This window comes from Lagenorhynchus albirostris, chromosome 10, assembly GCF_949774975.1.
Source record: "Lagenorhynchus albirostris chromosome 10, mLagAlb1.1, whole genome shotgun sequence".
In the NCBI taxonomy this organism is placed as follows: Eukaryota; Metazoa; Chordata; class Mammalia; order Artiodactyla; family Delphinidae; genus Lagenorhynchus; species Lagenorhynchus albirostris.
The window spans coordinates 96,860,303-96,883,986 of NC_083104.1; the positions used below are offsets into that span (position 1 = coordinate 96,860,303).

At 41.9% G+C, this 23,684-nt stretch overlaps 2 protein-coding genes across 8 annotated transcripts in view; one reads left to right on the forward strand and one right to left on the reverse strand.

Moving 5' to 3' along the window:
- NEDD9 (neural precursor cell expressed, developmentally down-regulated 9) overlaps positions 1-10,645 on the forward strand; it is a 503,823-nt gene extending 493,178 nt beyond the window's left edge. Inside the window, exon 8 of the transcript XR_009543054.1 lies at positions 10,633-10,645. The gene's annotated coding sequence lies outside the window, so the exon portion shown is untranslated. The remainder of the gene's footprint in view (positions 1-10,632) is intronic.
- The window catches only part of GCNT2 (glucosaminyl (N-acetyl) transferase 2 (I blood group)), a 106,865-nt gene that overhangs the window by 27,508 nt on the left and 55,673 nt on the right, over positions 1-23,684 (reverse strand). The window contains exon 1 of one of the 7 annotated variants that reach the window (XM_060163700.1): positions 21,736-22,660. The exons of the other annotated variants lie outside the window; for them this stretch is intronic. Coding sequence (XP_060019683.1) covers positions 21,736-22,660 — 925 coding nt within the window. Of the gene's footprint in view, positions 1-21,735; positions 22,661-23,684 lie in introns of those variants that run through there. 7 annotated transcript variants of the gene reach the window in all.

The following is a 23,684-nucleotide window of genomic DNA, read 5'->3' on the forward strand; positions in this document are numbered from 1 at the left end:
CCTAGAGCTCATGCTCTGCAACAAGAGAAGCCACCGCAGTGAGAAGCCCGCACACTGCAACGAAGAGAAGCCCCAGCTCGCTGCAACTAGAGAAAAGCCCAGGCACAGCAATGAAGACTGAACGCAGCCAAAAAAAAAAAAAATTTGTTAAGAACAAAGGTATGGATACCAAGGGGGAAAGGGATGGCTTGGGAGGAATTGGGAGACTGGGATTGACACACATACATTGTTGTTATTATGTATAAAATGGACAACTGATGGGAACATGCTGTATAGCACAGGGAACTCACCTAGTGCACTGTGGTAACCTAAATGGAAGGGAAGTCCAGAAGGGAGGGGATATCTGTATGCGTATGGCTGATACATTCTGTTGTGCAGTGGAGGCTGACACAACATGGTAAAGCAACCATACTCCAATAAAACTTAGTTACAAATTTTTTTTTCCTCTTTAAAAACACTCATGAAAACGTGCATTTTCAGACAGAAAAAAAGCCCTGTTCTTTTGCCCTCATGTCACATAATAATATACGAGGATTTAAATCAAGTATCGTACTAAGGTCTCCCAGCCCAGCTAAAATTAAATTTTGCACAGGCTTTTCTGAAAATGGTATGAGTCATCACCCCTAAGGGCTCTCTATCAGGCAGGATTCTTTTCTTGCTGCCAAACTTGAAAAGTTTGTTTATAAATGTGGAGTACTCAAGAAAAACACTCTTTATTAAGCAATATTTCTTCCTATTGTTTTAGTTTGCATTTAATACTTTAAAAGTTACTTTACTGCTTGCCTATCCAAAAAGAAACTTCTTTATTTTGTTCTTAGGACACATTTTTAAAGAATTTAGAATAAAACTCGCCTTGGTTAAGTTAGGGGGTGGGCAGAGGGCAGTTTGGAAAGCAAAGAGATAATCTGGTATATTGACTCATGTCAGCAAGATTAGCTGATGTGATTTTTGTGTCTATTTTGATTAAATAACTATAGCAGAAAAGTATGAATAAAACATTGCCATGACAAAAGGTCCCTTAACCTCTTCTAAAGGGTTGCATTTTTAAAAGGACAAAATATTTTTCTTCCCTTTCATTCTCATTAATATTGATCATCACAAACTCTTATTCTGAAACACATTCCATTATTCTAGAGATAAGACCATGACATTTATAATTAATGACTGTTGTCTTTAAAATAAACACATAGGGAGTTCCCCAGTGGTCCAGTGGTTAGGACTCTTGTGCTTCTGCTGCTGAGGGCCCAGGTTCAATCCCTGGTCCGGGAACTAAGATCCCACAAGCTGCATGGCGTGGCCAAGAAAAAAAAACAGTAAAAACCCCCACGCATAACACCTATTAACCTTCTGCTAATAAAATAACAAACCTCAACTTCTATACTTTCTATTTGATGATAAATCTCAAACGTGTTTGTTTAAATACTATTCATGTTGTGCTTTAAAAATTACATTTGTAAGAGCAGAAGTAGGGAGAGGGACAAACACAGACAATGTTGAATTCTACTTTGGTTTTTTGTGTTGTTGCTTTTTGGTTTTTTTTTGCAAAGAGCCCCTGAGGCACAGCCATATCCGGCAGGAATGGGAATAGACCCTTGCTTCTGAAATGTGGTTCTTGGACTGAGAGCTTCAATATCACCTGGAAGTTTGTTAGAAATGTAGCATCTTGGGCCCCGCCCAGACCTCCTGCACCAGAATCAGCATCTTCACAAGGTCCCCAGAAGATTCCTGTGCACAGTCAAGCCTGGGCTACAGTCGACACTGCCAAGGACTCAGCTTCATTTCCTCCTTTCCTGGAAGTCCTCCCCTCAGCCTTCATCAAGTTTCCAGGTAGCTTCTCATCCTCCTATTCTCACTCAAATTCTGCTCTTATGAAGGAATCTGGTACTTACATCCTAGTGCCCTCTGCTGAGAATACAGTTGACCCCTGAACAACACGGGTTTGAACTGCGAGGGTCCATTCATGTGCGGATTCTTTTCAGTAGTAAATACTACAGTCTTCTGCAATAGGAGGTTGGTTGAATCCATGGATGCAGAGCCTTGGATTCAGAGTAACCTTGGATACAGGGGAACCTCAGATACAGAGGACACTCAGACACACAGGAAACTTGGATACAGAGGGCCAGCTATAAGTCATACTCGGATTTTCGGGAGTCTGCCCCCCGACCTCTGCGTTGTTCAAGGGTCAACTGTTTATGCATTTGAACCTCGAGATCACCTCCTTGAAGACAGTCAGCCCACCTGTTGCTGGGAAAAGCTGAGCTGAGTGGAGGGCCAGTTGTCACGGTACCTTTGACTCCACAGCATTTGGCCCAGCATTCGGAGATACTGATCAACCTTAAAGGAATGGATGAGTGTGGCGCGCAAGGGATGTGCCACCGCCTTAGGCTTTGGTGCTGATGGTGAGGACCGCTTAGCTGTGTGTGGACCAGACAGGCCTGGTTACCACCTTGGCTTCCCAGTAGGCCACCATACTTGAAGGTATAATAACGTCCTACTTCTCAGTATTGAAAAATATTTCTTTTACCCTCTTAGCAAGGGCCAACCCATTTCAGTTTGCCCTACAGCAACTGCCTAGGTGGCCACCAATCATCGATTCTCCACATCTGTCCTGCCTTGCACAACTAGTTTAGGGAGAGATCAAACACTCAGCAAGACTCTGGTGACAGCTCTATTCGAATACTTCGTAGGTATCCCTTGCTTATTATTTTGAGCAGATAATGAATGGCAAACGAAAGATTGAACAGCCTGAATATACAGTGTGACCACTATTCAGTAAGCAGTTCAATCTGTCTTAGGTTAAAACATACATGGAAACCCCAAAGCTACTGATCCCATTACTTGTGCCAACGTCCAGTTGCTCCTTTCACTCCCGTAAAAACATCTACTATGGGGCTTCCCTGGTGGCACAGTGGTTAAGAATCCACCTGTCAACGCAGGGGACACGGGTTCGAGCCCTGGTCTGGGAAGATCCCACATGCCGCGGAGCAACTAAGCCTGTGCGCCACAACTACTGAGCCTGCGTGCCACAACTACTGAGCCTTCTCTCTAGACCCCGTGCTCCACAACAAGAGAAGCCACCGCAATGAGAAGCCCGAGCACCGCGACGAAGAGTAGCCCCCGCTCGCCGCAACTAGAGAAAGCCGGCGCGCAGCAACGAAGACCCAATGCAGCCAAAAAAAAAAAAAACCTACTGAAATGATCCACTAATGGGATATACTACTATATCCCACAATACATATTACATATATACTATATATTTTTAAAATACTGGACTAGGTGATTGTGTTATTATTGTTGCTCTTATAATTATGATTGTTTGTCAGGAGGGTAGTTATGGGGTATGTGGGTAGACGTCTACCTCAAACCACAAGTATCCTAGGAAGCATCTATTTTGCCTTATTTTTAGGACGGGGCAAAAAGGACACTAATCGTATCGGAGAAACCATTTTAAACTATAAAATCCAATTCTCTCATTTGCTCTTCAGAGACTTATTTAAACAAAAGATTTGAGATAGTGTTTACAGAGTAAGCAGTAATGTTTTCTTGGGGCTTAGCCTTTATTGGACAAATAACTGCATTTGTTGAATAAACGAATGTGTTTCTTTGGAACAAGTTTTATTTGTATTGACTTGAGTTTCTCCTTATTGTTCTTACACAGCGTGGTCCCCATTTGGGGATACATATATGTGGTAACAAATCCCAGCACCTGCTTATCATTTAAGTTCAGATGCATACTTCTTAGCTTGTTAAATAAGCAAGAATTTTGGTTTTAAATGTCAAAAGTCAATGCTGGTGTCAGTGTATTGAAAGAGGTTTTCTCACAACTTCATGGTGGTGCAGGAAATGGGCACAACTCTGGAAAATCAATTTAGAAAAGTAGGAGAAGCCACTATAATCACCAATTCCCTCTGGCCTTTTAAGCCACTAGTTTCACAATAAGCTAAGGAAATAACTTTTTCAATGTGAAAATCTGTACATGAAGGTGTTCATTATGGTATTATTTATGCATAAAGACTACCAGCAGAGGCTCTGAAGTCAGATAGTTGACATGTATGGAAAAGCATTTCTTCTACCCTCTTAGCAAGGGCCAACCCTTTTCAGTTTGCCCTACAGCAATTGCCTGGGTAGCCAACAGTCACCTGTTCTCCACATCTGTCCTGTCTGGTACAGCTGGCATAGGGAGGAGATAAAACACTCAACAAGACGGGAACACTCAACAAATCCCAGTGTGTGACCTAACAGTTACGGTAATCTCTTTAAGACATCATGTATCAATACTAATCTTCAAAACCTCACAGGGTGGTGGGAAGGGTAAGCTGGGACGAAGTGAGAGAGTGGCATGGACGTATATACACTACCAACTGTCAAACAGGTAGCTAGTGGGAAGCAGCCGCATGGCACAGGGAGATCAGCTCCGTGCTTTGTGACCACCTAGAGGGGTGGGATAAGGAGGGTGGGAGGGAGACGCAAGAGGGAGGGGATATGGGGATATATGTATGCATATAGCTGATTCACTTTGTTATACAGCAGAAACTCACACACCATTGTAAAGCAATTACACTCTAATAAAGATGTTAAAAGAAACCTCACAGGGTTTTGTTAGTGTTAAATAAGATAATGTATGTGCTGTGTTTAGCATAGTGCCTGGCAGGCTTAACTAAATAAATGGTTGCAAGTATAATCATTCTATTAAAATCACGGGGTGGGGGGGGGGATGGAGTAGCTGTGGAAGAGACTACTTTTTTACTATAACCTAAAGCAAGTTTCTCAGTCTCGGTACTACTGGCATTTAGAGTGGATAATTGTTTGCCGTGGAGACTGTCCTGTGCACCGTATTGGGCTGTCCAAAAAGTTCGTTCGGGTTTTTCCGTAACATCTTTAGCCAACGCAACAGGATGTTTAAGCAGCATCCCTGGCCTTTACCCACGAGATGCCAGTGGCATCTACAGCTGCCCCCCACCCTGAACCCCCAGTTGTGACAACCAAAAATGTTTCCAGATATTGCCAAATATCCTCTGGGGAGCAAAACTGCCCCTGGTTTGAGGTGATTTTTAGAAATAAAAAGGTACATTTGTTTCCGCTTACCAATGGTTCATTAACCACTTAGGATTTTTAACACATGAAACTTACAAAAAGTGATCCTCTTTCGTTTCCTGTGGATGTTTTTTTAGAATTCTGTAGTCCCTGAGATCATGACCTCTCAGTGTTCACCTCTGATAATTGCCAACAAATTAACTATGGTTGTAAAAGGAAAAAATGAAATGAGGAAGAGAAACGTAGCATTTTACACTGGAAGGGATTTTAGAAATTTTCATGTTTTAATATTTTAATATGGTCCCTTCATTGCCAAGTTGTGCAAACCAGAGCCTAGAACATTTAAGTGAATTGCCTGGGAGTGTGAACATGCTAAATTACTCATCGATTTTGTTTCAAGATAATTTATTCACTCATTCAAACAGTTTCCTTGAGGGCCTCCTGTGTTCCACAGGAGATGCTGGGGGTAAAGCCACAAATTAGATGCTCTGGGAACTTTCGGCCCAGAGTACCCAGAAGGGTTTATATTTATTGGTATTGATTTACTGATACTGATATTTTGGGCTAGCATATCCAGAAAGGTTTATATGTATTGATATTTTAATTTTTTTACTTTTATTGATGTATAGTTGATTTACAGTGCTATATTAGTTTCAGGTGCATAGCACAGTGATTCAGTTATATCCTCCACCTTTGTGATGAATCCCAAGACTCACGTTCATCCCTTCCAGCTAGAACTGTTGAAATTTTGTGCAGTACGGGAGCCCCCAGCCTATTCCAATCTATATCGGCAGCTCTGCAAGTCTTACCTGGCTTTAAAAAACAAAAAAACAATTATAAAGCTATTAAAAGGAATTTTGGGGCTTCCCTGGTGGCGCAGTGGTTGTGAGTCCGCCTGCCGACGCAGGGGACGCGGGTTCGTGCCCCAGTTGGGGAAGATCCCACATGCCGCAGAGCGGCTGGGCCCGTGAGCCATGGCCGCTGAGCCTGCGTGTCCGGAGCCTGTGCTCCGCAACGGGAGAGGCCACAACAGTGAGAGCCCCACGTACCGCAAAAAAAAAAAAAAAAAAGGGATTTTTTTTTTTAACTTCGATCAATAGTGGTGAAGCACAGAAATCCAATTCTTGTGCCCTCATCCAGAATGAATCAGAAACTCTGGGGATAGGACACAGCAGATTTTATTTCTAGAAGACCTTCATTTTAACAAGGCTTTAGAAAAGCCTCCATCAAAAGGTAGATGGGTAGGGACTTCCCTGGTGGCACAGTGGTTAAGAATCTGCCTGCCAATGCAGGGGACACCAGGGTTCGAGCCCTGGTCCAGGAAGATCCCACATGCCGGGGAGCAACTAAACCCGTGCACCACAACTACTGAGCCTGCACTCTAGAGCCCGTGAGCCACAACTACTGAGCTCACGTGCCACAACTACTGAAGCCCATGGGCCTAGAGCCCATGCTCCACAACAAGAGAAGACACCACAATGAGAAGCCTGCGCACCACAACGAAGAGTAGCCCCTGCTTGCTGCAACCAGAGAAAGTCGGTGCACAGCAACGAAGACCCAACGCAGCCAAAAATAAATAAATAAAATTTTAAAAAAAGAAAACCAAAAAAGTAGATTAAAAAGTAGATGGGTAGGGACTTCTCCAGTGGTCCAGTGGTTAAGACTCCGTGCTCCCAATGCAGGGGGCCCGGGTTTGATCCGTGGTCAGGGAACTAGATCCTGCATGCTGCAACTAAGACCCGGCACAGCCAAATAAATAAATATTAAAAAAAAAAAAAAGTAGACAGGTAGAATTTGAGACGGATCTTGAATGATGGGGAGAGTGTGATGAGCTCAAAGCATTGCCTAGGAAGCAACCCCACAGTCATTGTTTGGAGGTAAAAATGGCTTGAGGATCTGAGAAGAGTGCAGAACTCCACCCCTCCCGTGGCTGCCCTACAATTATATTAACAGAGAATGAAAAGTATTTTTAAAAATCAAACTTTAAGAACAATTTCTCTTCTACAAAGTATTGCTTCCAGGGGCGCAGAGCAAGTTCCTGAACTCTAGCTCTCTGAGAATAAACTTGGATAAATGATTTGTCTTTCAGCATCTTCTCTCTGTACTTTGTTTTGAAGAGTTTGGTCTGTGTGGGTACACGTTGTACTTTTTAATATGCCAAAGCGAAATAAGTCTCCTTTCATCTGATTTGCTTGTCTTTAGTGCAAAATTATGCGAATTCAATGTAGAAAAGAAAGAAATACTGAAATGAAGAGCAACTGGGTTCATTTATATGCACTATTCTGTGTCATTATTTCTCTAGTACTGTTCAAGGAGCCCTGATCATTCTTTTTTTCTTTGTAACTTTCCTCAAGTTATTCTGTTTTCTTGAGACTGTGAAGTTTTGTGAGTCAAGTATGAGACAATAGCAAATTCATGATGATGATGTCTCATGAAAGTTTGAGATTGAGTGGCCACATTTAAAGGAGTGGGCCTTTTATTTCAAGGTTCATGAAAGCACCTGGAAGAAAAAACTCACATGGTAGCGTCTGCCCACTGTTGGTTGGCAAACCATTCACTCCGAGGTGGTAAGAGTACCTGATGGGGGAGCTGCGTCAGGCAGGGCTGACTTCTGGCATGAACAGGAGGGAAGTACTCTCCTGTTAGACTTTTATCAGACATTCCAGAAATACCATAATGTCTTTGATAGATCTATCCTCAGACAAGCAGCCAGATAACTAGCAAATACTCTGGACATGGTTGAGCAAAAGGGGAAGGAAAGGAGGAAGAAGAGGAAGAAAGAATTTGAAGTCATGTTTTCAAACTTCAGAATACATCAAAGCTTTCTGGAGTGCTTAAAATAAAGACTGTTGGGTTCTAGTCTCAGAGTTTCTTTTTTCTTTGTTTCTAAATTGAGGTACAATCGCCATATAACATTATATTAGTTTCAGGTGTACAATATAATGATTTGATACTTGTATGTACTGCAAAATGATCACCACCGTAAGTCCAGTTAGCAACGAACTCATTTTCAGTTGAGTCCCAACTGTTTTCCAATCTACCAGCTGTTCTTCAAGCCTCACCTGGCTTTTCATGGTACCATTTTCCTTTGCGGGCGCTGCCCTAGTTCAGCTGCTTGACATTGTCGCTCACCAAGACTATTTCAATTGCCTACAAACCAGTCTCTCTGCCTCCAGTCTGCCCGATTTGTTGGCAATACCAGCAAATGGCTTTTTCTATAATTAGCGTTGACCCTATTGCCTTCCTATTTGGGGGATGCGGGATCACTTTGAACCGTTTGCCCTGTGTCTGCTTCTTCAAGCCACTTTGAGATGCCTATCCACCAATCACTCACCCTCCGACAAACGAAAGCAAATTCAGACTTACCATCCCAAACCCCTTCTGCTGGTATCCATTCCACCTCTTCCGAGAATTCCGACTCCCCACTCCACTTCTCATTTTACATTGCTGCTTCTGCTTCCCGGGACCCAGTTTAAAGTTATCTCTTCCCTCAAAAACTTGTGTATAAACTGCCACTTTCTTCTTTTGCTTCAGACTGTCACTAACCAATTCCCCAGCTAGCCCCTCAGAACCATGAACCTGGCTGGGTCCAGCAGTTCACTGCTCTAGGTCACATTCACGCCAGGGGGATACCAAAATGCTGACCATGGCACAGAAGGATTTTTGCAAATATGTCCCCAGACTACACATGGCAGATGGGCAGAAACCACATCTGATTGGTAGGCCTGTTTGGTTTGACCCCCCTAGAAGGGGGGTAGAACAGTGGAAAAAAAAGAAAAAGATTTCCCATGAAAGTCTGGACTGTCAGAGTCCCTTGCCCACAATTCACTACAACTTTATCCAGCCTGGAGCTCTCCTGCTGCCCTGCTGCCCACCTTGTTTCACTGGCTCACACTGTCTGCCTGGCCCTGTCAACGTGTAGTCTGAAACACTGGGTTTCCACACCTCACCTCTCAATACTGCCCACGTCATCCTTCATCACTATCCACGCACCCAGCTGTCCTGCCATCCTTTGGGGAATTCCCAAATCGGTCTTCCACTTTCACGTAGTCCTTTATACCCTGACTTATGCAAATATCTAAGAAAACAAACTCAAAGTAAGTCATGGGGCTGTAATGCACCGCATGGTGACTGTAGTTATTACTACTGTACTGCATATCTGGAAGTTGCTAGGAGAGAATCTTAAAAGTTCTCAACATAAGGAAAGAAAAATGTGTAACTATGGTGGTGGTGACAGATATTAACTAGACTTACTGTGATCATTTCACAGTATGTACAAATATCTTATTATGTTGTACACCTGAAACTAACGTTGTATGTCAATTATGTCTCAGTTTTTAAAACAAAGAAAAAAGAAAACAAGCTCATACTTGTTAGAAACTAAAGTTAGTAAAGTTTAAATCCTAAAATAGCCTCTTCTCCTAAAAAAATAATTTCTTAATAGACTTCTTTTTTTTTTTTAGAGGAGCTTTAGGTTCACAGCAAAACTGAGTGGAAGGTACATAGATTTCCTATATATTCCCTGACCCTCTCCTCATTTTATATGTAGCACACTGGCAAAGATTTAGAAAATGTTAATACCCAGTGGTGGAGAGGGTGTAGGGAAATAGGGGTTTCAGAACTGCCAGGGGGAGTACAAACTGGACCAATTTTTGGAAAAGCAGTATGACACTTTGTACCAAAATGCTTAAAAAACGTGCATACCCTTTGACAACTGAATGTACTGAAATTTGTCTTAAGGAAGTTCTTTGTAAATTCTTATTTGTGAAGCAATGTAATACAGTAATTAAAAGGAGAGACTCTGAAACTATATCGCCTGGGTTCAAGTGCCTGCTTGGCCAATTAGTAACTGTGAGACCACTGACAGGTTACCTAACTTCTCTGTTCCTGGGTTTCCCTAACTGTAAACAAGGATCAAAACAGTCCCTACACCTCGTGAAGTTGTCCCGAAGTGTGTAATATACCATGGTTGAGAATCCCTGCTTTTCAAAGACTATTTCATTGAGCATCCCTTTATAGGGATAATACTTTTCAGCTTCTAAAACACCAAACATTATGCCTTGGTAAGGAGAGATTTTATTTTTCACGCAATAAAGCAACTTTATTTGTAAGTTTTGAAGATTTCAAAAATACAGAAAAGTTCAGAGAAGAGACCAATTTTTTTTTTCCCATTCCCCCAAATTAGATAGTGTTAAGCATCCCGGTGCATTTACCTTATGAATCTTTACCTTTTTTTTCTTAAAAATGTTATTCTATAATTTGTGAAAAATCGAACACTTTATTCGAATGGATTCAAATGACTCATAAAAGTACAAAGAACAAAAATGAAAGTTTAAAAAAAAAACCCCAAACACTACAAAATCTTACATTTACAAGTAACCATCATTAAGAAAACATCATTTCATAAAGCATTTTTTGTACAGATAACTTCCATGTCACCTTAAGACTATGACATAGCTGTTAACTCGTTGACTAAACTATACCAAATATAGATTGCAAATAACCTTTTACAACTGGCCTTTACCATTAAGATGTATGGGTTGAGTTTCCTTAAATGAGTTTGGGCACACCTTACGTACATGTTTACCACTTTTATAGGTTTATCAGTCCAAAAACCTGTTTCCTTAGGACCTAAGCTTTTGTTATTTGCATCATGTGAACATCAAGTAGTAAGTTTTCTCTGTGATCTATTTGTTTAGATGTGTTTGTTCATAGCTTGAATTAGGTATATGCATTTCAAGTGGCATTTCCTAGATTTTATGTGACTGTTTCAAATAAAAGTATCTGCAGTATTGATTGCCCTTCTCACTACATTACGCAAAGCAATTTCATGGCCAGTTCGTTCCTTATAGGAATCAACAGAACACAGCATGCCCTGTACTGCTGTGTTTCCCGCCTGGGCAAAAGGTCCTTAATGAATCCATTAGACAAATTTTCATCTTGCCCTGCATGCAGTGCCTTCCCTTCCTCACCTTCAAAACAAGGTGCCAGGTTACACCCAGTTGGATGTAAATCAAGAATTCACTCCCAAGTTATAAAACATTCCTTCCAATTCCATGTTAAAGCAGCCAAATAAAAATCACCATAGCTTAGGACTCTTGTCTAATTTTAACCCCTGTTGACAACCCAAGACAGGTCCAAAGGATTTGAAGGTCAGTGGTAAATTCCACTTGCTGCTGCATGCACTGGGGTATATATATATAGGTTGCTAATTCTGGGAACTAAGTGCCTATCTATAACAAGCCTAATCTTTTATACAGAGCAGCAGAAGCACTTCTGTTTATACTCTTCTGCAAATGTGAGAAACATCTTTTAGAAAAAAAACTTTAAAAAGAGAAGAAACATGGGAGCAAGTGTCCTAGGATGTGCCTGATGTATGTGGGTCTCCTACCCCACCCCTACCCCTCACCCCCGACCCCATGGAGTTTCCAGCGGTTTTTAGAAACACAGGAAGTCACACTACAGCCCAAGCATTTCTTCTCCTCGAAGCATCTATTTAACCTGAACATTGGGATGAAAAGCACTAGGCTACAGTTAGAAGCCCTAGGACGACACAAAAGCAGCAGACCTGGTTGAGAGGGTCAAGATGATTGCCACTTCTGGAAGGGAGCAGAGGGGGGTTCCTGGAGTACTTGTAGTAACGTGGGGTTTTGTTCTGGTTACTCAGGGGAGGATCCGTTTGAAAATTCAGTGATTTCGATTCTGATATGTGCGGTTTTCTGTATGTATAATATTATATTTCAATGAAACGTTTAAGAAAGTTATAGAGTAGGTGGGAATGTGATATTTACATAAATCTGTAAAACAAAACATGAGACTTCAAAGAAATGTTGGCCCCTTCAGTTCCTTGCCCCCTTCTCCAATTAACTTCACAATGTTTCCATTATTTATTCTGAATCACAGATACTGTCAAATCAAAGGTAACGAAAGCATACCAAATTCAAGCTTCATAATGATTTAACTAGTATTTACTTTTTTTTTTTTTTGGTTGCATGGTACAGCTTGTGGGATCTTAGTTCCCCAGCCAGGGATTGAACCCAGGCCCTCAGCAGTGAGGTCACAGGGTCCTAACCACTGGACCACCAGGGAATTCCCTGTATTTACTTTATCACCCCAAATGAATAATATTACTAAAAACGACCCTACTTTTTTTTTAAATAATAAGAGGTCAAACTATTATTTATTTATTATTTATTTCTATTATTTACAGAAAATAATAAATAAATATATAACACGGGAAAAGAAAAGTTTGCCAAATGGAACCAACACTCAACAGATACCTGCCAGAGGATCTATAAGAAACCATTATATTCACCTTGGAACATGCAAAATGAAGTCATTACAGTAAAAGAAAGGAAGAATAAGAAGCTGCTTTTCCAGACCCCAAAGGCATCATGTTCTATGATGCCATTTTTACCACATTCTGGAAAAGGCAAAACCATGGGGATGGAGAACAGGTCAGGATTTGCCAAGGGTTTGGATTGGGGGCAGGGGTTGATTACAAGGAGCACCATCAGGGAATTTTTGGAGGTGATGGAATTGTTCTTGATCATGGTAGCGAATGCACGACTCTATGCAAATGCCGAAACGCAAGGGACTGGACACCAAAAAGAATGAATTTTACTGCCTATAAATTTAAAAATAAAAAGGGGGGCTGTTTCAGATTTAGCAACAATGTATAATAGAATGGATCTCCTTCATGGTAAATGGATAAATTTTAAAATTCTATTTTGTAGTATACCCAGAGAATTTTTCATTTGAGAAATAGTAATATTCACTATCTTTTAAAAAATGAATTCTGAACACTTTTTATGGAATCCTGTCATTAAAACCCATCATTCAGTATTAGACAACATACATACCAAAATGTAGTTACTGCCCTTTTCCTTCAGTACCTAGGGTATTTCAGAGAGAAATTGTGAGAAGCACTAAATATATAAAGTCTATTGTATTATGACTTACAAGTCCCACCTTCGTGACCCAGATCAGCTGCTAAAGCATGTGACCCAAAGAAATCACTTCACCTTCCTGGGCTTTGGTTTCTCTAATCTTAAATGAGGAGATTATCCTTTCCAACTCTAGTATGAAATTACCCATCCACTTCACAAAATCATTTTGTTATTTTTGAAGTAGGCATTCCGAGTTTCTACTCCTTCCAGAATCATCCACTTAAAAAAAAAAAGAAGAAAAAAAAAAACCTATCACCAAAACGACATTCAGTGGGCACCTTCTCACTACCTGGCTCAAATTCCTCATTTTACAGAGGGGGAAGCTGAGGCCCAGAGAGGTTAAGTGACACGCCCAAGGTCAAACAGCTAATTAAGGACAGAGCCTAGAACCTAGAAAATAATTTTGTCATGTGCATATCTAATATCTAGGTCACTGGCCCCTCTTACAGGGTCCAGTGGCTGGAGCTAGAAATTCCTTCTAAACTTTAAGTCCTAAAACCCAAATTAATTGAGGCCAAGGTTGGTTAACAGTTTGTGTCAGACAAGCTGTTAGCTGACAAGGCCAGAAGGCCAGAGTCCATTTTCTTCCCTCCACGCTGCCCTGTAAGACCAGAGAATCAATCTCAGATTACATTATATACATAAAAAATTAACAAGACGATTGAACCCAACAGAAGCCCATGAGAACATCTGGTAACAGGAAATACATTAAGATTTGGCTGAAATTTGCAAAATATCTTCAAGTCAATTCCAAATTCAAACATACAGGGGGCTCATAAAATAATAAGACTATCAATTTGTCTTTCTTTTTTCCTATATAGACGAAGCAGAATATTCAGACGCTAGAAGAGATGGAAAAGGTATCTCTAAACACTGCACACTAATCAAGTCTTACTCTTAGTAACACACTCCTCCCACATTCCCTGCAGGAAGAGGAAGGCCAAGAAAATGAACATCTTAACAAGCATTATTGCCTCTAATGCTTGAAGAACTTGTGCTTATAGATTCAGTTTTGTCCATTTAAAAAAGGAAGAAGAGGGAGTTCCCTGGCAGTCCAGTGGTTAGGGCTCGGAGCGTTCACAGCCAGGGCCTGGGTTCAATCCCTGGTCAGGGAATTAAGATCCTGCGAGCCGTGCAGTGTGGCCAAAATAAATAAATAAAAATAAAAAAGGAAGAAGAAAACTCAATATGGTTGATATAATATGTCCGAAAAGTTGGGTTAAAAAGGTTTTCACTTTTCAGCAAATCGTTGTTATGGGATATATAGAAAGCCTTAGCCTGGAATATTGGAATTTTCCATTTCTTTTGAAAAAAAGGAAGTTACTCATTTCTGAAAATTTGAGTCAACTCAGTGATGTCATAAATTTTAAGTTTTCTTGCTTTTAGTGTGTGTAGTATGTTGATGGTTGTTGAAACTGGCTGATGGGCACGTGAGGATTTACTGTATCATTCTCCATTCTGTTGTGTGTTTGTAAATTTCATAACAGAGTTTTAAAATGATCCCTGTGTAAGTAGCTAGGAGGGGCAACATTTGTTTGAACATTGAAATGGGAAGGATGTGGTTGAGTCAGCAGAAACCTGTACAGAATGATTGTGAAAAAACTCTCTTACTTCTTTCAAGTCTTGGCTATGTTAATTTCCTTTTCCAAGAAATTACATTTATTCTAAACAGACATCTGTACATGGTAAGGTTTAAGAAAATAAAACAATCTTATTAATCCCAACTCCTGTTCCTTTCATGTGGTGTGATCTCAAAAATAGAGTACTGAAGACACTCGTCCTTTGCATTTTTAAGGAAACACTCTTCTCATGGATGTGAGAACATACTTCACAGTATTATTGTAAAACCTAAGTGAGGTTTTTCAGTATTCAGAATTTACACCAATAGCGTTAAGGGAAATCAAAATTATAAAAAATAAGTACTCATCCCAACATGTTAAACTGCTTAAATTTTCTTCTACTTCCTCCTATTCCTCTTTGGGTGTATTTACATCTAGTTTTACATGGTTGTGGAGCCATGGTGCAGACGTCCTTTTGTATGAAAAGATATTTAAATGGATTTTATTTAACACCTTCCTTGAGAATCTCATTAGTTTAGGAATTCTAGACCATATTAATAAATAGAAAAACACTTCACCTCTCACTTTACTCCCAATATTTTCATTCAATTCTCAAAACAAGTTTACTAAGTAGCCACCTTATTGTGACTGTGCAGTTGAGGAGCTTAAGGTTCAGGTACACAAGGCCACAAAGCTAATAAGGGCGGAGCTGAAATTCATCATCAGGTTTGTCTCACTCCAAAGCCCCGGATGTTTCTTCGACACGAGTCCTTCCCAAGCATCAGTCATCTGCACAGCACTTTAACAGTATCCTCCATAAGCAACCAACACTGTAAAGCTTTGCCTTATACAAATTCACTTTTGTTTTTACTGGTGGCTGCCTTTTTTCTCAGTTAAGGAGATGGAAATAAACAGAACCAGCATTTGCTGCAAATCTGTGAATGTGCCAATCTGTAAAAGATGGTCTATGCCAGCGGTTCTCAAGGTGGGCTTCTAGCAACGTTATCCCCTGGTAACTTGTTAGAACTACAAATTCTGGGGCCTGCTCCTGTCCTGCTGAATCAGAAACCCTGGGGCTGGGGCCCAGCAATCTGTGTTTTAACAGGCCCTACAGTGGATTCTAAAGCCTGCTCTGTTTGGTAACCACTGCACTACATACATTATCTTATGTAATATTCATAACTTATCCTGAAACTAAATACTTTTTATTATTTCCATCATCACAGATGGGTAAACTGAGACTCAGTGTAGACTAAGACCAGTATCACATAGTTAGCAGGTAATGGGAGCCAAGACGTAAACTACACTTATCAGGTTGCAAAGCCTTTTCATAGTATCATGTGGACTCCAGGGGGGATATCAGGAGATTCTGTTGCCGTGGCTCAGAGAAAGCAGAGATACAGATGATAACGAAATCATGGAGACACTGATTATATATCTATTATGATTTTGATATGCAACTAATATTTTACTGTTTTAAAGAATCATTGAGGGAATTCCCTGGCAGTCCAGTGGTTAGGACTCCATGCTTCCACTGCAGGGGGCACAGGTTCAAGCCCTGGTTGGGGAACTAAGATCCCGCATGCTGCATGGTGTGGCCAAAAAAAAGAGTAATTGAAATGCAATACTACGCTTTGTTAAAAAAAAAAAAAAACTAAAACCTTGATGTTTCTAGAAAAGATTAGTTTCAGACAGTTGGTAGAAAATACCTAGAGGTGGAATGAAAGCTGGAAAAATGGCCTTGCCAGTTCTAAAGCAGTACCTATCAATACATTAATCCTTTCTGCAAGAATTAAATTCATGCTAAGTTCAGCTTATTGGTTATTTACCAATTGCAACGGTATTTGTACTTAATTAAATGTGCACATATACTAAAATCCAAATTTTCTTGTCTTGCATAATGTTGTTCTAGGGATTAGGGGTTAAAAGCTAATTAAGGGCAGTATTTCCAGATTATTTCCTTCACAGGGTAGCAGGGGCAAAAAATATTTGGGCACAGATTCCCCAATGAAGAAGATGATCCAAGTATTATACAGCACAGCCAATGTCCAGAGGCATTATAAATGAGCTTTCAAATAGCTCCAGCTTCAGTATAGTTTAATTAAGTAAATACTCTGTAACCTGCCTATGGTTTCTGTACAAGGAGCATGGCATCTAGGTTCCCAAGAGCCAGGATACCTTGTAGATTATAAGCCTTGCCCTATGACCTCACTTACCAGACCTCACTTACTAGAGCACTTACCAAGGAGGCCAAAGAACCCAAACAAGCCCACATCGCTAATACAATATTTTGAAAATCATGTCCAAATTTATTATGTGTATTTAATATTATCTGGCCATACAAAAGTCAGGTCATTCGAAAACTCTGTTCAATGGACAGGAACCCAAGGAAGTGTCTGTTTTGTGTAATTTCTCCTTCAATCTGAACTTATCTCCATATCGACACAATAAGTACCAGTGTGGCTTATCATCCGCGCCCCCCCCAAGATAACTTTATTGTAAACCTGAATGTTCTAATGATGTTCATTGAAACATGATTCTACCAGTCCATCAATGGTTATAATTCTTGGTCCCTGGTAAAATCAGTGTAACTGAATGCATCCTTTGTGGTGCTAGCAACTGAACTGTAAATTTAGGCTGATGTACAGAGAACACAACACATACTTCGAAAAAGCCTGGGGCTGATCCAGCCCCACCCAGATTTAAGCCCCTGGTAACCTTTCTGTCAACACATACCTTCCAAATAACTCAGTGTTTACATTTGCTGAGAGCTACACCTGGAGAAATGTTTCTCAAGTTTCTTTCTATTGTTGTCTTTCCTTAACCTTTCATTTCCTTACTTTTTTTTCCTAACCTTTTTTTTCCTAACCTTTTTTTCCTAACCTTTCATTTCCTCACTTTTTTTGCCCCAAGCCAGTAGCTGAGGTCAAATTCAAACAGAAGAAGCCCACCGCAGGAACCGAGAGTAGGCCAGGAATGGGACAAACAGCAGGGTTGGGTAAGTGCCAAGTAGTGGGAGAATCTCAAACCAGGTGCAGGTAAAACAGAAACTAACTGGAGGAGTTCACATAGGGTACCAGTGCTTTCTCTGGTCATCAGAATTAAGGGCATGATGGGCCAACCTGTTCCCAGGTTGGCTACCTGGGAACCAGATGTTCTAAGGAAGGATTCTGCCCTCTTAATATTTCAACTGGAACTCTTGCTAATTCTACAAGGTATTGGATATCTTTATCTTTACTGGTATCATTTGTTGGCCTAGCTATTATGAAACTGGACATTCAAGCAGTAACTTACCCACTGTTTCTCTAATTCTGTCGAAAATGACCTCCACCCTACCCACCCCAGGTAGGGGGCACCACCCTCTGATCTTCTCATAACCATCCAGCCCCTCCCCAGACCCAACCCACGAGCATCTAGCACTGTACCCGTATCTTCAAGTCAGGCACAGTGATAGGTCGCAGTGTCAGGGTAGTGATGGGGAAGATAAAAATGGATGTCATATTTCTCACCCTTAAGGAACCCAAACCCTGCGGAGGAAGGGCAGAGGAAATTTTCACTTAGCAGGTAATTGTAATTCAATGCTGGCAGCAGTGTCAGGGTGTATAGGAGAACCCAGAGCTGGCGTACCAACCATCTGGGAGGTGGGTTATCAGGCGTGGCTTCTGAAGGAGGTGACATCCAAGGAGGGTTACAAAGGATGAATGGCATTAGTCAGAGAGACGATAGGAAGTGGCCCAGAGAAGACATCATAAAAAGCCACCAGAAAAAATTTAAGTGAAAATCGCAGAAGTGTGCAGGACCAAGTGGTTGCTGGAACATGAAGTGTGAGGTGTCAGGAAAGAAGAACTGAGGGTAGAGAGAGGGGGCGGGGCAGGAGGGGAAGTCGGGTCACAGAGGTTATGCTGCCTTTGGGAGTTCCCTGGCCATCTAGTGGTTGGTGAGGATTCTGCGCTTTCACTGCCGAAAGCGGGGTAGGGGTGGCGGTGGGGGTTCGATCCCTGGTTGGGGAACTAAGATCCCGCAGGCCGCGGGGTGCGGCCCCCCTAAAAAAAAGACCTTCAACTTGAGCCTCAAGATAAGGAAAAGTCACTGAAAAGCTTTAAGGAAGGGAATGACAGGTATTCTACCAGCCTATCTGAGAGTTCTGTACAGCCACCATCCCTTGACTCTGGAAGCAAAGCTCCTTGGCGCCTTTGCCCTGTAAAATTCCTTGCACCTAGATTTAAAAATGCTTCAAAATTAAAAAAAAAAATAGTTGAGCTTTTAAATGAAAATTAGCTTCCTGAATGTCCGCATATGATCTATTTAAACAAAGAATACATCTTGTAGTCTTTTGTTTCTCACTTACAGACAATAGGGTGCCTAAAATAAGGACCATTTTTCTTTTTGTGTATTTTTGTGGTGAACTTAAAAAAAAAAGTACGCATGCTGTTTTCCACACATGATGCTTAATTAGTTTTATTGTCTATAAACTTAATAAAATATCTCTGGAAGAATATAAGGAAGCATTAAAACCAGCAGCTGATGGAGTATAAAATTTTAAAATGTTAAAACTCATGAATAGATTTACTGTTTTTTTAAAAAAAGCTTTTAAAAAACGTTTTTAAAATAGGGACAGATATTCAGAAAAAAAACCAAAAAACCCACAACATTTTGAGGGGTCCAAGCAGGGGGAAAATTAGCTCAACATACTAAAATTAGCCCCATATACTAAAGAGTCACTACACTTAATACTCAACCACTCAAATCTCCAAACTTAAATTCCATAAGGTCATAGTCATCTGCTTCCAGAGCCACCCTCAGTGTACAGAATAGTGCCGGGTACCACGCTAAATTTATTTAGCAGGGCTAAATAAATATTTGTTGAGTGCTGAAAATAGACGTGTCAGAATGTTCTATTATTTTTCTGAAGACTTCTTTTCTATTCTGTAGGAAGATAACGTCCTCAAGATACTTCATTTTCTTTTGTTATCATAATAGTGATCAGGTTCAAATTCACCCTGGCTGCGCCTCGCCCACCAGCCTCTGTGAGCACACGACCTGAGGAACGCTTTCCACTTCCACTGGCTCAGAGAAGGGACAGCCAGACCAAAGCCTGTTTTGGATGGGGCCTGTGGGAGCAGGCACAGAAGCCTGGGTGGGGTGTGGCAACTGGTTCCAGCAGGACAACTTCCTATGATTCCAAAACACACGCACGCACACACGCGCGCACACACACACACCCATATCCCTGCTAACCTTATTTCCAGCTTAGCGTGGTCAGGTGGGGCCTACTTCCATTGCCCTCTGCACTTTTTCCCCAACCTCACTTTTTTTTTTTTTGCGGTACGCGGGCCTCTCACCGTTGCGGCCTCTCCCGTTGCGGAGCACAGGCTCCGGACGCGCAGGCTCAGCGGCCATGGCTCACGGGCCCAGCCGCTCCGCGGCATGTGGGATCTTCCCGGACCGGGGCACGAACCCGTGTCCCCAGCATCGGCAGGCGGACTCTCAACCCCTGCGCCACCAGGGAGGCCCCTCAACCTCGCCTTTTTTACCTTTCTGGAGTTCTGCATGGAATTCGCTTTAGCTATACAGGAAAGAAAAAACGACTATTCCTTTTCCTGGTGCAAGAGAACACTTCAGACTTTAGGCCACACGAATCCAGAGTCAGATCCCAGCTTTGCCTTGGACAAGCTGTGTGATACGAGCACGTACTTCACTCTCTCTAAGCCTCATTTTCCCCATCTGTACGCGAGGATAACAATGAGAATTTCTCATAATTCAGAGATGATGTAGAGCGCAACCCATCTGGCACAGACTGCATTGACAAGAACGGCGCCAGATGCCACGCATACTAGGTTTACACGTGTGTGAAATGCTTTTGTGTGCATAAGTAGGACGCTCACTTCACTGTGATAAATGTTGATTCACTCCCCCTCCTGCAAGTCTTTGTGAACTGTTAACCTAGTATCGTCTGAAATTAACTGCACGCCTCTGTCCCCAGCCACCTTGCAGGTCCTTTTTCTGCCCCTCTCTAAGTAGGTTTCTATAACCACCATTCTAGATTAGCACTTAGGGATGTTGAGTCATCGAGCACCTAATAATTGCTATAAGTCTACTTGCAGATATGAAGGTAGCACCCACACGTGTCAACAATAACGATGATACAGGCAAGAGCAGGGGGGGGGTATTTCAAGCATGGCAGGCATGGGGTCACCTCCCCACAGAGCTGACGCCCACACCCACGCTGGTACAATAGTAGAAACCGGTGCATTGGGACATCACCAGGAAGAGGCCCTACGGGTCACATAGGTCTTCCTAGACAACATATGGAAAACAGACTTTTGAAAAGAAACCCAGTCCTAAATCACAGAGGGAGTTTGGTGCTGTTTTCTGCCTGCACGCCTCTGATACCTTGGCCCCAAATTATCATGAACAACGGGAAAGACTTCACAGTATATAAAAACAAGAGGCTGCAAATGCAAACTTCTAATAAGAAAATGGGCTTAAAAATTGAGCGCTGACTTTGGCTCAACTCCAGCTAGAATCTCTCTCGTATGTTTCAACTCACTGTTACCCATTCTTCCAGGCAATAAAGTATCAGAGTAGATTTACTGAACCCAGTCGGTTGAGACCTGGACACCTGTTCAGGCCTAAGACTGGAAACGTTTAAGCCACAGTGATAATTGGGAAACATCTAAAGAGGAGTCGAAGATTCTGAAAACAGACACCCCCCCCACCTCCCCCGCCCCCCGCCCCGTGAACTGTAAGCATCAGTGTAATACTGTGTAACAGCCTCTGAAAGAAACACTACCTATTTCAACTCCTAAATTCTACAATGCTTATTCAAAATGTCTCATTATGTTATAGCTGTGCTTATCAAGGACTACGAAAGACATTCATTCCAAAGACTGAGCTATGTCGATTATACCTCAATTTAAAGAAAAAAGACTGAGCCAAAGGTCGGGAACCATGTGATACACCTTCAAAGGTAGTTTTGCCGGAACTCCGGGAACCCGGCATATTTATTCTATCTCTATATAGCACAGTCATAAGACAGTAGAGCTGTCACCAAATTGTCACTAAAAAGCAAGCAGACTAATAGCTTTCTAAGCATTTATTTTTTTTTCCAAATCATTTCAAAGAGGAGCTGAATGTTAGCAAACTCAACTGAGTATGGATAAGAAAAAATGGGAATGGAAATTCCTACCTACCTGGGATCCTATTAAGTGTCACCCAGAAATGTTCATCAGGGGAAAAGGTATCTTTGGACCAGTGTAGCAGATCAATGGCCCTTTGGTCTTGGAAGACAAACTTGACAAACTCTCTGGTAAGGGCCACATAGGCAGTGCCAAAGTAGATGGTCAGCTGGTGTGGAGGGGAGGTTTTCAAAATATAAGTATTTTTCACAAAAGAGCCACCTCTGCCTAAGTGCTCTCGGTGGACATATTTAGTCCGCTTTATTGCATGACTGGGAGGCAGGACCCCCGGGGTAATGTTTTTCCCTTTAAATCTTTTCAGATACTGAATGATCTCCCTGTTGGTTTTCAGGGGGAAATCTTGCCCACAGGTGTTGATGGCGTACTTCCACGGAACTTCAGAAGCTAAAAGGTCTTCCAGGCAGTTCAGGTCAGCCTGGAGCCTGGAAATTCCTGCATAGACCACAGGCTCTACCTTTGAAGCAAGAAAAGCATTCTGGAAGCAGCTCAGTAGCTGCCACACAGATTTCTTAAACTGAGTTGTGGCTTTCTCATCCACATGAATGCAGTAGACGTTTTGGGGCATATAGACAGCTCTGAAGAGTCTTTCGAAAGTATCGAAGTCCTTATGGATGACCATGACATATGCCAAAGGGAACACAGCTTCTTCTTTCGACAGGGGGCTCGTGATGTAGTGATTCTGGATCAGGTAGTCCTTGCAAGGGACACTTCCCACAGGTGATGTCAGTGTCTTTTCCCACAAAAAGGATGACTTATCTTCTAAGGCATAATTACAGGCATGCATCCTAAAATCCCTTTCATTGGAACTATTCAGCCTCCCGTAACTTTTTGGCTGGCTTAACTGGCTATTGTAAAGTATCACAAAAATAACCACACTGACCACCGTGAAAGCAAAAAAGCAATACCTCCAAAAGCTCATTATTTTCACTTCCCTGGGGAAGGAGTCTCTCTCCAGGGATTGAGAAACCATCGGTTCTTGAAACCACAAGTGTGAAGAGGTGGAATTGAACCTCCTTTGCCAATCTTGAATTTCAACAGTTTCTCAAGAGGGCTTCCTTTTCCCGGGTCCTTTAATCCTCATTTATTCTCTGCTTCTGGGTGGCATCCATCCTCTCTTGGTGATGGCCAGAGATGCTTCTTAACGCGCACTGGTCTTCAAGCCTCGGTGCTGAATCCCGGCTGCTAGCAGAATGCGTCTGGCTCAGCCCAGCCTCCGGGAAGCCCTTCTCATTTGCATACAAGACGCCAGTGGATCTTAGCAAGTTGCGTTCTGATCTGGAATGACGGACGGCTCGTTTCACCCAGGCTGTTTCTCTGGCTTTATCCCACCCCCTCCATCCAATCTATTCCGATCTGATCTCCCTTCTCGTCTTAGGCTTTCCCCTTCCTTTTCGAATTAAGTGGTTCTCATTTTTCTGGTTAGCCCCGCAACCCGCTAGCAGTCCTTGGAAACTACAGCCTTTGGACTTCTGCTCCGCGGGTTTATTTCTCTTCCTGTTTCTCTGCCACTTCTTTTCCTTTCAGTGTTACCTCTACCTCCGGGCGTATACAGACACAGATAAGGAAAAATGCCCTTGCAACATGCCTAAGTAGAAGATTGTCAGAGGCGAGGGGGAAAAAAAAAAAAAAGTCTAATAGAGAGGTAGGTGTTCCCTGACTTAAATCAGACAATTTCTGATGATGGTACATAGTACATATATGTCTGTGCAGGCTGTGAGTAGAGGGAAATAAGAATTACACTCTTGGGGGCATGAGATGAGGGTAGAAGGAATCTAGTGACTTTTGACATTAAAGGGTGGGTGTGGAGGCATAAATGAAATAAACACACCTTAGTTCGTCTCCCTGGGAGAAAGGTGATACTCACTGTTCCTAGAGAGCAAGAGTTGGTTCCCATTTCACACAGAGCTTCAGATAACTTGAGCTGTTGACACAGTATTATCTAC